Below are 15,502 nucleotides of genomic sequence, written 5' to 3' on the forward strand. Positions count from 1 at the left end.
GGGCCAAAGAGCCTTCTTCTGTAGTGTGAGGAAATATTAAAGTATGAAATATTTACTATAGAATGGTGTCACTGAGGAAAAGTTTGAAAATTTCTAGTGATTATCTTTTTAAATGAACAAAGATCAAAGACTGTTCTGCTAATGTCAAAACATTCCCCAATAATCTTTTAATGGCATATGTAACCTCGTTGCTTTATGGATGAAGGAAACAACACAATAAATGATCATCATTGTAATGTGGGGTAAAATATGGTTATGTGGGGTAACGCATTTTTGCACTGAATTGACTCCACAACACTAAAACCTGCTGAGCCATCTTCACACTTACTAATCATACCTCCTACATTCACATCCAAGTCATATACATACATATGTATAGCATGTGTCGCAAACAACAAGCATGCCAGCACTGATCCTTTGGTGCACAATTGGTCACAGACTTCCAATGAGAAAACACTCCTTCTACCACTACCCACTGCCTCCCATCACTAAACCAGTATCGGTTCCAACCAGCCAGATCACTTGGTGTCCCATGTGCCTTAGCATTTTGGATCAGCCTATCAAGTGGGACCTAGTCAAATGCATTATCAAAGTCTATATAGACAAATTTACCACCCTGCCATCATCTGTCGTCATTGTTGTGTCCTAAAAAACTGACATTGGTGAGAAATTTCATCTGCCGAAAACCATGTAAACTATGCATGATAAGCACAGCTCCAGTAATTTACCTGCCACCTCGCTGACCTATGGTCAAATTATTGATCAAAACAGCACAGTGCTGAGGTGGAAGAAGGGTATATCATCCCATATGAATACTTTGTGCTAGTCAATAAGACCACAGGATCATAAGAAATAGGAGCAGAATTGGCCATTTGGCACATTGGGTCCTCTGCATTCAATCATGACTGATTTACTTTCCCTCTCAACGGTATTCTTCTCCCCATAACCATTGATGCTCTTGCAAATCACCAATCTATCAACTCCATTTTAAATATACCCAGTGACTTGGCCTCCACTGCACTCTTGGAATGAATTCCACAAATTCACCACCCTCTGCTAAAGAATTTCATCTTCCTCTCTCTTCCATTCTGATGCCGTGCTTTCTGGTCCTAGACTCTCTCCTGATTGGAAATATCCTTTCCACATCCACTCGATCTAAGTCTTTCAATATTTGATAGGTTTCATAAGATTGAAACACACACAGAGTGCTGGAGGAACTCAGCAGGCCAAGCAGCATCTATGGAAAAGAGTTAAACAGTTGACGGTTTGGGCCGAGACCCTTCGTCAGGACTAGGAAAATCAGAGTAAGAAGGTGAGGGAAGAGGAGGAAGAAGTACAAGGTAGTGAATGAGACCTGAGAGGGGGAGGGATGATGTAAAGAGCTGACAAGTCCATTAGTGAAAGAGATAAAGGGATGGGAGATGGAGGACATAAGGCCATGGAGGAAAGGGAAGGGTAAGGGCACCAGAAGGAGGTAATTGGCAGCTAAGGAGATAAGGTGAGAGAGGGAAATGGGAATGGGGAATTGTGAGGGCAATTACCGGAAGTTTGAGAAATCTATGTTCGTGCCATCAGGTTGGAGGCTACCCAGACAGAATATAAGGTGTTGCTCCTCCAACCTGAGTGTAGCCTCATTGCGGCAGTAGAGGAGGCCGTGGACTGACATGTCGGAATGGGAATGGAATGTAGAATTGAAGTGAGTGGCCACTGAGAGATCCCGCATTTTTTTTCTGGCGGACAGAGCATTAGTGTTCGGCGAAGTGGTCTCACAATTACATTGGATCTCACCGATATGCAGGCGGCCACACCAGGAGCACCAGATACTGTAGATGACTCCAACAGACATGCAGGCAGGGCCGGATTTTAGGCAGGGCTAGGCTGGGCTGCAGCCCAGGGGCCAGAGCTGCAGAGAGGCCCAAAATAGGTAGCTATCATCATGGCGGACAAAAAAAAATACGAGAGTGGAGCACAGAAAAGAAAAAAGAAACAAGAAAAAGGGGACAGTGAGAAAGAAGCATTAAAAAAGTCATTGAAATTGACAGAATTTTTTTAACCTGTTCTCGATGATGCAGCAGTACCATCGCTCTTGTTACAGTCTGAGACCTGTGGACAAATGGAGACTTGTTCAACAGCTAGTGCTAGCACCAGCGTTAGCACAGGATCACCATCGTTGCCACAGTCAGCAGCTAACGTTGAAGAGGCAGAGAGTATGACTTTGGGATTCCCGACCACAGAGACTTCCAAACAACCAAGTCGGGCCACCATTAATGTTAACGTTACCGCTACTAAGGATCCTTCCAGCACTGATCGTCCTCGCTGGGGAAAGGAAACGTTAGATGATTCAGTCCGAGCATACTGGGCTAAGAAAGGACCGGAGTCCTGCCAGAATAAAGGTGTGGATATCAAAGCTTCGGAACGAGTATACAAACAGCAGAGACATTTTTTCTCCAAATTTCACTTCAAATGCTAGCTCGTAAATGGTGAGTACATATCAAGGCAATGGCTCTTATATTCCCCTTCCACCGGCTGTGTGTTTTGTTTTGCATGTCGCATCTTCAGTGATGGTAACTGTCAGTCCATCTTCGAAACTGGCTTTAGCGACTGGAAACATGCCGCTGAGCGCATAGGAGAGCATGAAACACCGCAGGAAAACGATACTGACCTACGCTACACTAGCGTCTGACAGCGGAAGAATAGATACAGAACTGCAAGAACAGTTTGAGTCAGAGTGTGTCAAGCTAGTGAAGAACAGGCTCAGATCCACAATGGGACAGGACAGGCTGAATCATCTTACTCTGATGTCACTTGAAGGTGATCTTGTTCAGAAACTGGATTTTGGTGATCTGATCAAGGACTTTGCAGTGAAGAAATCCAGAAGAACTAGACTTTAATTTTGAAAAACAAGCATCTGACTTTGTAAGTACCTAGGCTTGTGTGTCAGTGCTGTTGCTGTTTTTGTGGCAGGCTAATAGTTGACTGTTTACAAACCTAGTAAGTAATAAGTGATCTTTACTCTGCAAGCCACACAGTACAGCAATAGGTTAATATGTGCTAGATCGCATTTCTCAAAAAGATTGTTGGAGTATTGTCAAGTTTCCTAGTTTGCCACAGTGCCATCTCGCTTGGCCTTTTTGTCTCTTATTTCCATTTTACTTTCTCAGAACACACGGCTGAGAAAAATACCGAGATAAAAATGGTTTGGCATTGTTTGAGAAATAGGGCCTATGGTATGTGCAACAAGAGCTAAATAAAGATTTAAGATTGGGTACATTATACTTCGTCTCCCTCATAACTTTACTAAGCCAACTAAGCCTAGGTCAATTTTTGAGTGCTTTAGATGCTGTCCTTCAGACTAAGAATCTGCATTACTTAATGTCCTCCCTCTTAAGGCCTGTAAGTTTACAGCCTATGTATTGTACTAAACCAATGTTTTGGTCCTCAGCTTTGATATTTAGACCAGTACGAGCTTTGCTCTTGTTCTTGCCACTTTTTTGCTTGGTACAGCAGCATTTTACGGTGTCAGCAGGGGCCCTGGCCCCACTAAATCCGGCCCTGCTTGCAGGTGAAGTGTTGCCTCACCTGGAAGGACTTTTTGGAGGCAGGTGTAGCACTTGTTCTGCTTGCAAGTACCATGAGGGATGAATGAATGGACAAGGGAGTCGCGTAGGGACTTCATGGAGAGCGTGAACATACTGAGATTCAGGAGGAGGAATATGAAGTGATGAAACAATTAATACATAAACTGTATGTTTAGCTTTTAGCATCTTAAATAGTTGATAAATCGCCCAGTCCAGGCGTTTTTTTATAAGAAGCAAAAGAAAGAATAGTGCAGATTCAGACTTTCCTTTTCCAATCCTGTTGGGATGGATTAGGAGAATGATTATGCAGTGCCAATGTTTACAATAATAACGGGGAACACACAGGGTAACTGGAGTTTCACGTCATTAATGAGCAAATTATTCAGAGACACACCCACACCAGAACCAGAATTCAATCAAGAACAGATAGCGTCGTTCGAGCAAGCCGACCTGACTAACTTAAATGTATTGTTTTGAGGTCAACAAGTTTCTTGAGTTACAAGTTGCCTTTGTCAAAGTCCCACGTGGCAGGCTGATCCGTAAGATAAAATAAAAGAAATGTGGGAGGAAACGAAGGGGTTTCAGAAGTCATTGGTGAGATAAACGCGGAGTGTTTCTTCGGGGCGCCATGTTTAAACATAGAGACCCTGATAAAGTGGCCTGCCGAGTGCCAACACTGGCGGTGCGGTTGATAGCTTGGCAGGCGATTTGGAAATGCAGTTTTCGCACACTTCGCTGAAAATAAAGGCAAAAGCAAAACCATCCAGGAATACTATTCCAGCTCACTAATGCGTCTATCTGAATAACTGCAACACGTGTTTTCAGAAGACAGTACTCTTGTCTAAAAGTAATACTGTTCACTTCTGCTCGCGTCTTGAAACCGGCATTTTCGAGAAGTACTTATTAAGATGTTAAGTTGTCAATTCATTTGCTCCATAATCAAAATGCATTTCCAAAACAACGTCCATCGACAATTTATTGCCTCAACTGTGTTTATACTGCACGTCTGTTTTTTTTCGCCCCTGCTGAATCCAGAGCTAAACCTTGTTTATCTGCTCTCTGCAGGTGAAATTGGCGAAGGAGCTGTTCCCGAGAGAAGAATTGAACTTTGGAATCACAAACGGCGAAAGTAAGCAGGTGAAGTATTAAATGGGAGCTGTGGATTTTTTCGAATCGCATTCCACAAACATTGTGAACTCGTGCTACAGACTACTGCCCCAATATTTCACCGCCACTTGACACAAGCACAAAGATGGAAAGCAAAACCCTCAACATCCCGTGAACATAAATAAATTAATAAGTAGAGTTAGATTGTCGTGATTCGCGAGGGAAGTGTTCTAACTTTACAGATCAGGGCGAAGTGCATTACCTTACAATGAACCTTCATTTACTTCCACTTCTGCAGCGTAAGTGGGACAAACGATGTCTTTGGATGATCCTATTGCCACAATGAAATCTCGTCGACTTCCAAAGTATTGACAGAAAGATAGATCTCCCCAGACATCGTAAATCACACAGTGCCACCATTATCCAACATTTCGCAGACTATTACACGATTGCGAGATTGAGAGAACAGCCCCGACCCTTGAACCCCGGGGGTGGTAACGTTGTTCTGATGCAAATGGTTATATAACTGAATGTTTCACTTCAGGGTTCTGCTGATCGGTAGTTCAATGCGCAAGTTCAATAAATGTTTTATGATCCTGCATGATCGCTGTTCATAATCTTTTGAAATAACTGCTGTATATTGCAGACTTTGCTTCAGGAATTAAGGCGTGAGCTAGCCGTTCTTGAACAAGTGCAACTTCGAATTCCCCCACATTTCTTCGGCATTGATCATAGCCGTCTCCAAAGTATGGTTAATTCTTCTTATACAAAAAGATTTCTTTCAACAATTGGGTTTCTTAAAAGAGCAAAATCAGGAAAGCAATAGATAGATAAAGGACACGAGCCCCCTAATTTCCTACGGTAAAAAGGAGAAACGATGAGAAATGACAAGTATACGTCTATTGGCCCTTATTCAACCAAAAAAAAACTATATAAAGTTTTTGATTGTCACCCAAAGAGCAAGGTGAGAGTTTATGCAAGTTTTCTTTTCAGGCGGAAGTTAATTCTGAAGTAGGAGTGGGGGAACAGGTGAATAAAAACAACCAAGAGAACCGGGAAGGGAATAAAACGAAGTTATTCAATCCGCATGATTGAATCACATGATCCGCACAATCCTCCCATGTAAAAAAAATAAATGCACCATCGTATAAAAGGCGAAAGATGGCTTTTTATTGACGGACCCGGAAAAAAAATAATAAGTGTTTTGCGGAGTTCTATGCTAATATTTACCAATCACAAGGCGGTCCGGACATTGAAGCTATGGAAGCATTTTTTGATCATCTGAATCTGCCCACGCTGTCAACAGATTCAGTAAATACACTTGATGCTGATATAAGCCTAGATGGGATCAAGAAGGTCATCTCTTCCCTCCCCAATAATAAGGCAGCGGGTCCGGGTGGATTTAGCATGGAATTCTTCGAAGTATTGGGTCCAAAATTGTCACCTCTGCTCTTACGAATGCTGAATCACTCTAGGATAGCTTCCAGATTGCTACCCACTTTATGTAAAGCCAATGTTTCTCTGATTCCAAAACCAGGCCGTGATCCCGAGGTGGTTTCATCGTATCGCCCCATTTCGCTGCTGCCCATTGAAACCAAAGTTCTTGGGAAAGTCCTGGCCAATAGGTTAAAAGAATACATTTGTTCTATTATTCATCCAGATCAAACTGGCTTTATGCCAGGTAGACATATGTATTTTAATTTGCGTCGTCTTTTCAATAGTTTATATACAAAACATGCAGATGAGGCTGTAGTCATTTCATTAAATGCGCAACGTGCGTTTGACCGAGTGGAATGGCCATATATGATGTTTGTACTTAAGAAATTTGGATTTGGACCATTTTTCATTAAATGGATTGAGGTAATTTATTCACACCCATCTGCTTCTATTGTCACTAATCAGAATATTTCCTCCCCTGTTGCAATTCATCGTGGGACTCGTCAGGGCTGCCCCTTTCTCCGTTTTTGTTTGCAGTTATCATTGAGCCATTGGCTGTTAGCATCAGACAGGACCCTTTGATATCTCCCATTGATATGCATGGACATAAATATCACCTTTCGTCATACGCTGACGATGTCCTCTTATATATCCCTAGCCCACAAACATCAATACCCGCCCTTCTGACTCTAATAATTTTGGTAGTTTCTCAGGTTTCTCTATTAATTGGGATAAGAGTGAACTAATGCCAGACACTGCAGTGGTTAATACAGCGTATTTACAGTACATTCCCTTTAAAATAACTTATGTTAATTTTTCCTATCTTGGTGTGACTTTTACAAAAAACCTAGATGACCTTTTGCAAGTGAATTGGCGAAAGAAAGTTGAGCAGGTTAAACGCAATATTGACTTTTGGAAAACCCTTCCAATTTCATTGGTGGAGAGGGTTAACGCAATCAAGATGATTGTACTACCACGATTTCTTCATCTTTTCCAGTCAGTTCCATGTTTTATTTCTCTGTCATATTTTAAGCAATTGGATTCAATTATTATACCCTTCATTTGGAATTATAAAGCCATTAAAATTACTAAAAAAAATTTATCAAAACCCAAGGAAGCAGGTGGTTTTGCCCTACAGAACATTGAAGTGTATTACTGGGCTGCCCACCTATCCATTCTTGCATGGTGGGAAAAAGGCCCACCCTCTACCTCAGACTTGTGCCCAGCATGGTTACTCATAGAGCGAATGCTTTGTAAGAAGATTTCCTTACCAGCTCTCCTTAATAGCCCCACTGCAGTTAATAAGTCACATTTTAGTAACAGCTTCATGGTTAGCAGCGCTGTCTTGGAAGCAGATTCAACTACACATTAAGGCCCCAAAAACTTATATTGACACTTTGATTTGTGGCAATCATTCCTTTTTGCCTGGCCTGTATGATACTGTTTTTTCTACCTGGAAGCAGAGAGGCATCTGTAGTGTAGGTGACCTATATATTAATGGAAACTTTGCCTCATTTGCGCAGTTACAAGCAGTTTACAATATCCCGCAATCTAGTTTTTTTTTAGATATTTACAAATTCGAGATTATGTTAGGAAATATATACCCAACTTCGAAATTTTAGACAAACATGAGTCTCTGGAGGCAATAAATAAATGTGATCCTGTTACTCATAGTGCGGTATCCTATTTTTATCAGATCCTACATAATTTAGCCGGAGGGTGGTGAATCTATGGAATTTGTTGCCACGGGCGGCAGTGGAGGCCAAGTCATTGGGTGTATTTAAGGCAGAGATTGATAGGTATCTGAGTAGCCAGGGCATCAAAGGTTGTAGTGAGAAGGCGGGGGAGTGGAACTAAATGGGAAATTGGATCAGCTTATGATAAAATGGCGGAGAAAACTCGATGGGCTGAATGGCCGACTTCTGCTCCTTTTTCTTATAGTCTATATAATGGAACTCGGGTGAATACTGCAGGTTTTAAACAGGCATGGGTGGATGAACTGACAGAGGAGGTCTGGGATGAGTGTTTAAAGAGTATACATGATTGTTTGATCAATGTCAGACACAGACTTATACAGTTAAAAACAATACATAGACTTCATTATTCCAAAGAAAAGTTGCACAGTTTTCTACCCTGATGTTTCACCAGTTTGTAACAGATGTAAATCTGTGAATAGTAACTTGTCATGTTCATTCTGGTCATGTTGTAAACTTTATGCATACTGGAAAAGTATTTTTCACTGTTTCTCTGAGGCTTTTGGGAAGCGGTGGGAACCAGACCCACTCATAGCCATCCTTGGAGCAACAAGCCCCCTATCTTCAGCCAATATGTATGAAAAATGGCTGTATTGTTTGGGATGGTGATTGCTAATCCTGAAAATGTGGAAAATGGACTCTGTGCCTACCTACGATCTGTGGCTGAGAGAACTGGCAAATACTTAACATTTGGAGAGAATGGGACTATGTAATAAGGACAGAGGGGACATCTTTGAAAGGATATGGGGCCCTGTATTGGACTTTCTTACGGAGTGAGGTCTGAGGTTTTTTGGTGCAGTGCACCTGTGTATGTTTACTTTTGCCTTAATATTTTCCTCCCTTTTGCTGCTCAATATTTAATTTGATTTTGTTATGGTTGTGGTTTTTGTGGATGTGCTGTATTTTTTTGTTTGTTTGTAATAAAAAGTAAAAATTAATTGAAAAAATATAAATGCATGTACGCCAAAGTTGTGATTCAGAGAAGATCTTCTACCTGGCAACTGAAAATGAAATTCTGGGTCGTTTGGAAGAGGGCCACATTTTATAATGTTCTGCTGTTCATAAACTGCCTCCTGATTTCATCGAGCTTCTGCATTCAATTTTATTTGAATATCTCCCCAAATCATTAAATAATCTTATTTTTCGTGTTTCAAATGATCTAGCTTGTATCATTCGCAAGTGTCCTCAATTATCCTCAAGTCAGGAAGCAGAGCAACCTGTTCCAGATCAGGCAGCATCTATGGAAAGAAATAAAGAGTTGAAATTTCGGGCTCATCTTCAGGGATGCTGACCGGCATGCTGGGTTCCTCCAGCATTTCTGTGTGTTACTCTATATTTCCAGCATCTGCAGATTCTCTTGTGTTGTTGTCAAAGTATATTCCCACTGTAGATGTATCAAAAACACCAGGGCATAATGAGACAGGTGAGGAAGGAGTTTTAAGGATCCGATGGATTCTTTTTTTACACACACACACAGAGTGCTTGACATCTGTTACTTCGTTCCCAGAGGGGGGAATGGAATCAGATAAGAGACACTTAGACGGTCATTGAAATTGGCAAGGCATAGAAGGACAAGGTCCTAATGAGGTCAAATGGGATTAGTGTAGATGGACGAAATGGTCGGCATAACGAGGTGAGCTGAAAAACGGGTTTCTGTGCTCTACGACTCAATGATTCCTTATCAACCATGTTGACAATCAATGAGTTTAATAGTTCGTCTACGCGGCTGGACCTTCTGCCGCTTGTAATGAAATTTCAAATTCTGAGAGTTCGGTTCAAGATTAAATTAACTTCACGTGTGGCCTTTTTTTTTCAATTGGATAGCACCAAAATGTGCAGAGAATGTTAGGAGAAGTTAGAGAATTTGCAGACTAACATCAATCATTGGTATCCAACGACACGAATAGTTAGTGTGCCCGATGCAATCGAATATCTGATGGTAAGCAATCGGGAACTCGTTCGTTCTGTCCGGTAATCAAGTTTTTTAATCAATTCCACGTTTCTAAACTAAACTAGCAGCTACCTTCTGTATCGCCATCGCTTAACTTGCTGCGTGAAGAACAAACAAATAGCCTACCAACCTTATGCCACAACAGTGCGGTGAGAAGAGAAACAGGAGAAAACTTTCACTTCCAGCGTTTTGTCACAAAATTATTAGGAGTACATATCACATCTGCACTTTCTAAATGTTAACTATTTGAAAGTAACTGGCACTAAAAAATAATTAGAACGTAACAGATGTTTATGGAAAAAAACATGAAGGGAAAGGTCTTTGACCTTTAACCAATCCACAGACACTACTTGACCTCCCGAATGGTCCTGGTATGCTGATTTTGTGTTTTGTTTTGTTTTTGATTTCAAGCCTCTCCAGTTTTTTTTAAAATTTCGTCTTCCATTATTAGAGGACTGCCAATAACCATGTTCTTTGTACGAGTGAATGTAACTAATACACATAAATGTTGGAGGTGCACATGAACTCGAGAAAGAATTTTAGTTCATATTTTAAAACTGGGTCTCCTTCAGAATGATTTTGACGGAGTGTTTCATTATTCAAAATTTCTTGTTAATCCGGAAACCGAGTAAACTGTGAAAGCAGATGGGTATCACTGCTCGTTTGGGACATCGCACCTGTATGATAAACACAAGAGATTCTTCGGATGCTGGAAATACGCAGTGACACGCTCTGGGTTGGAGGAACTCAGCAAATCAGGCAGCATCAATGGAACCAACAGAGACGACGTTACCCGAGACCTGTCATCAAGACGGTCAATATCTATTAAAACTTGCAGAACATTTGCTCAAAGTAACCATAAGATATAGGAGCAGAAGTAGGCCATTTGGCCCATCGAGTCTGCTCCGCCATTCAATCATGGACGGATCCACTTCATCCAGTCATCCCCACTCCCCTGCTTTCACCCCATACCCTTTGATGCCCTGGACAATCAAAAACCTATCTATCTCTACCTTAAATACACCCAATGACTTGGCCTCCACAGCCCCTCATGGCAACAAATTCCACAGATTTACCAACATTTGACTAAGGTAATTTCTCCGCATCTCAGTTCTAAAAGGACATCCTTCAATCCTGAAGTCGTGTCCTCTTGTCCTAGAATTCCCTACCATAGGAAATAACTTTGCCATATTTAATCTGTTCAGGCTTTTTAACATTTGGAATATTTCTATGAGATCCCCTCCTCTTCCTCCTGAGCTCCAGGGAATACAGCCCAAGAGCTGCCAGACGTTCCTCATATGGTAACCCTTTCATTCCTGAAATCATTCTCGTGAATCTTCCCTGAACCCTCTCCAATGTCAGTATATCTTTTCCAAAACTGCACACAATACTCCAAGTGTGGTCTCACCGTGCCTTATAAAGCCTCAACATCACATCCCAGCTCTTATATTCTATATCTCTAGAAATGAATGCCAACATTGCATTCACCTTCTTCAAACCAACTCAACCTGCAGGTTAATCTTTAGGGTATCTTGCACAAGGACTCCCAAATCTCTTTGCATCTCTGCATTTTGAATTCTCTCTCCATCTAAATAATAGTCTGCCCATTTATTTCTTCCACCAAAGTGCATGACCATACACTTTCCAACATTGTATTTCATTTGCCACTTCTTTGCCCATTCTTCCCGCAGGCTCTCCGTTTCCTCAACACTACCTGCTCCTCCACCTATATTTGTATCATCAGCAAATTTAGCCACAAATCCCTTAACACCGTGGTCCAAATCATTGACATACATTGCAAAAAGTAACAGTCCCAACACCGACCCCTGTGGAACTCCACTGGTAACCGGCAGCCAGCCAGAATAGGATCCCTTTATTCCCATTCTCCGTTTTCTGCCATCCAGCCAATGCTCCACCCATGCTAGTAACTTCCCTGTAATTCCATGGGCTCTTATCTTGCTAAGCAGCCTCATGTGCGGCACCTTGTCAAAGGCCTTCTGAAAATCCAAGTACACTACATCTACTACATCTCCTTTGTCTACCCTGCTTATAATTTCCTCAAAGAATTGCAGTTGGTTTGTCAAGCAGGATCTTCCTTTCAGGAAACCATGCTGGTTTTGGCCTATCTTGTCATGTGCCTCCAAGTACACCATAATTTTATCCCTAACAATCGATTCTAACAACTTCCCAATCACTGATGTCAGGCTAACAGGTCTATAGTTTCCTTCCTGCTGCCTCCTACCCTTCTTAAATAGTGGAGTAACATTTGCAATTTTCCAGTCATCCGGTACAATGCCAGAATCTATCGATTCATGAAAGATCATTGTTAACGCCCTCTGCAATCTCTCCAGCTACTTCCTTCAGAACCTGAGGGTGCACTCGATCAGGTCCAGGAGATTTATCCACCCTCAGACCATTAAGCTTTCTGAGCACCTTCTCAGTCATAATTTTCACTGCACAAACCTCACGTCCCTGACACTCTTGAATGTCAGGTATACTGCAGACATCTTTCACTGTGAAGACTGATGCAAAATACATATTCAGTTCCTCTGCCATCTCTGCATCTCTCATTACAATATCTGCAGCGTCATTTTGTATTGGTCCTATATCTACCCTCAACTCTCTTTTACCCTTTATATACTTAAAAAGCTTTTAGTATCTTCTTTGATATTAGTCACCAGCTTCCCCTCCTAATTCATCATTTCCTTTCAAATTACCTTCTTAATTTCCTTCTGCAAGTTTTTAAAAGCTCTCCAATCCTCTATCTTCCCACTACCTCTGGCTTCCTTGTATGCCCTCTCTTTTGCTTTTACTTTGGGTCTGACTTCAATTGTCAGCCACGGTAGTGTCCTTCTTCCCTTTGAAAATTTCTTCTTATTTGGAATATATCTGTCTTGCACTTCCCTCATTTTTCACAGAAACTCCAGCCATTGCTGCTCTGCTGTCCTTCCTGCAAATGTCCTTTTCCAGTGAACTTCGGCCAGTTTCCCTCTCATGCCATTTTAATTTCCTTTATTCCACTGAAATACCGACACATTAGATTTTATTTTTTCCTCACTCAAATTTTAAAGTGAACTCGATCATATTGTGATCACTGTTCCCTAAGGGTTCCTTAACCTTAAGCTCTTTTATCACCTCTGGATCATTGCAGAACACCCAATCCAGCGCAGCCAATTCCCTAGTGGGCTGAACAAGAAGCTGTTCTAAAAAGCCATCCCTTAGACATTCTGCAAATTCTCTCTCTTGAGGTCCAGTACTGGCCTGGTTTTCCCAATCCACTTTTATGTTAAAATCCCCAACGATTATCATGACATTGCCTTTCTGATATGCCTTTTCTATCTTCTGCTGTAATTTGTAATCCACATCCCGGCTGCTGTTTGGAGGCCTGTACTGTATACAACTGCCATTAGGGTCCTTGCCATTTCTTAACTCAACCCATAGGGACTCTACACCTTCTAATCCTATGTCATCTCTTTCCAATGAGTTAATATTATTTCTTATACACAGAGCCACACCATCCTCTCTGCCAACTAACCTGTCTTTCTGGTACACTGTGTATCCTTGGACGTTCAACTCCCAATGGCAGCCATTCTTTAGCCAAGTTTCAGAGATGACCACAATGTCATACTTGCCAAGCTGTAGCTGAATTTCAAGATCGTCCATTTTATTTCTTATGCAGTGTGCATTCAAATACAACACTCTCAGTCCAGTATTTGTTGCTTTCTGTTTTAACTGCACCACATCTCTATTGCCCTGTAACTCATGCCACTGGCTTTGATTAATTTAAGCCTCATCTCCTGCCTGTTCTTTCTATAATCTCTGTTGCACGCTATCTTTGAGTTATTTCTGTTTTCCCCTTCCTCAGCCCTATCACTCCGGTTCCCTTGCCCTGCCAAATTAGTTTAAACCCTCCCTAACAACTCCATTAAATCTTCCCGCTCGGATATCAGACCCCTTTGGGTGCAAGTGTAACCCGTCCTTTTTGTACAGGTCGTACCTCTCCCAGAAGATGCTCCACTGATCCAGGAGTCTGAAGTCCTGCCCCCTACACCAGTCTCTCAGCCACACATTAATATGTCTGATCGTGCTATTTTTGCACCCCCTAGCACGTGGCACAGGCTGCAATCCTGAGATTACTACCCTAGAGGTCCTGCTTTTAAGCTTCCTAACCAACTCCCCGAATTCGTTCTTCAGGACCTCCTCCCTTTTTCTACTTATGCCATTGGTACCGCCGTGTACCAAGACTTCTGGCTGGTCACCCCCCTCCCTTCAGAATAGGTTTGGAGAAGCATGAGTGATCTGCAAAGGGAGAACACCAAAGTGCGTTTCATTGACAAATTGAAGCTAGAATTTAGTTTCCAGCATATTTTGAATTTGAATACACAATATTTCAGTTGAGGGGTCAATTGGAAACGAATTTCAGATAATATCTTCAACACTGGTCTCGGGTGTTAGTTCACCCCACTGCAAATGTAATAACAAAGTCCAGTACTTCCTTAAAATACTGAATTGTAATATTGTTTTCAATGATTAAAAACCTAAATTTTATGATCTGATTGGGATTGTAAAGGTTTTAATTTGGCCAAGTATTTAGCACTAAATACAAGAATTAGTGAATCTATTATATTAAATGCTTTAGTAAGACAAAATTATGTGCTTACATCCTTACAAGCTTCCAATCTCAACTAACGGTAATGTGCTCCGAAAGAAATTAATGCCATTAGATTAAATTATCAATGTACTGAATGCCTCGATAATATTTTGCAGTAGCATTTTAAATCCAATACATAAAAACGGAAATTACAACACATAAAGTCTTTATTGGAATACTGGAACTCCATATAAAGTCGAACAAAAAGTTGAAAACTTACCATGTTGAACTCCACAAAAATCTATCATACAGGAGTCTGCACTGACCATTAAACTGGAAAGTTTAATGTTTCTCTGACTCAGTCATCCAACTTTCAAAACTCAGAAATTTCAGTAGTACAAAGAACAAAGCGTTCATTTCTAAATGAACACACAGCAAAGGTTTTCTCAATTTTAAACTGTGCTGCAAGCAATAAAATATAACAGCTGATTTTCATGACATCGGCACGTTATTTAGAAGTGTGCGTAAATGCCCGAAGGCTTTTCCAGGAATCATAATTGTACAAGGTGACGAGATTGACTTTAAGGATTCTGTATAATCTGGTTTTAACTCGATGCCACCTAGAGCCTGTTTATATAATTACACCTGGTGCAATAATACCGCCGATGGTGCAATGAAATTAAACACCAAGGTTCAAGTTCATTCAAGTTCAATTTATGACATGAAGTATCTCCAATAAATTCCGTCAAATTTCAGTTTTGCAGAAGCTTGTGGAACTAAAGCCGAACAGCAAAGGAGTGCTCGGTTTTGAACGCCACAAATGGGCAAACTTACTTCCTAACCACCTTATCTTCACGTTGAATTAAATCAAGACTGTAGGTTATTCCTCTTCTAATGCTAATAATGTGTTAGACTAGTGTTAGAATAGTTTTACAAATAAAATCAGCACAAGGCTGGATGAACAGATGTACCGATTCCAGCATAAATTTCTTGAAATACCCTGTAGATACTAAACAGAGAAATTATCAGGAATGTTTAGCTCGTGTTGCTTTGTGCACACCTCTCCATAAGAATTGGATACTGG

The 15,502-nt window shown here is 41.1% G+C and overlaps 1 protein-coding gene across 4 annotated transcripts in view; it reads right to left on the reverse strand.

Annotated features, from left to right (window-relative positions):
• The window catches only part of trpm6 (transient receptor potential cation channel, subfamily M, member 6), a 179,396-nt gene extending 164,603 nt beyond the window's left edge, over positions 1–14,793 (reverse strand). The window contains exon 1 of one of the 4 annotated variants that reach the window (XM_063068751.1): positions 14,699–14,793. In XM_063068751.1, coding sequence (XP_062924821.1) covers positions 14,699–14,701 — 3 coding nt within the window. In that variant the 5' untranslated portion in view covers positions 14,702–14,793. Of the gene's footprint in view, positions 1–2,054; positions 2,786–4,947; positions 5,178–14,698 lie in introns of those variants that run through there. The other 3 variants (XM_063068750.1, XM_063068752.1, XM_063068749.1) reach the window with 3 other exon arrangements.
• Between the last annotated feature and the right edge of the window lie 709 nt (positions 14,794–15,502).

Source organism: Mobula hypostoma, chromosome 16 (genome assembly GCF_963921235.1).
Source record: "Mobula hypostoma chromosome 16, sMobHyp1.1, whole genome shotgun sequence".
Taxonomy (NCBI): Eukaryota; Metazoa; Chordata; class Chondrichthyes; order Myliobatiformes; family Myliobatidae; genus Mobula; species Mobula hypostoma.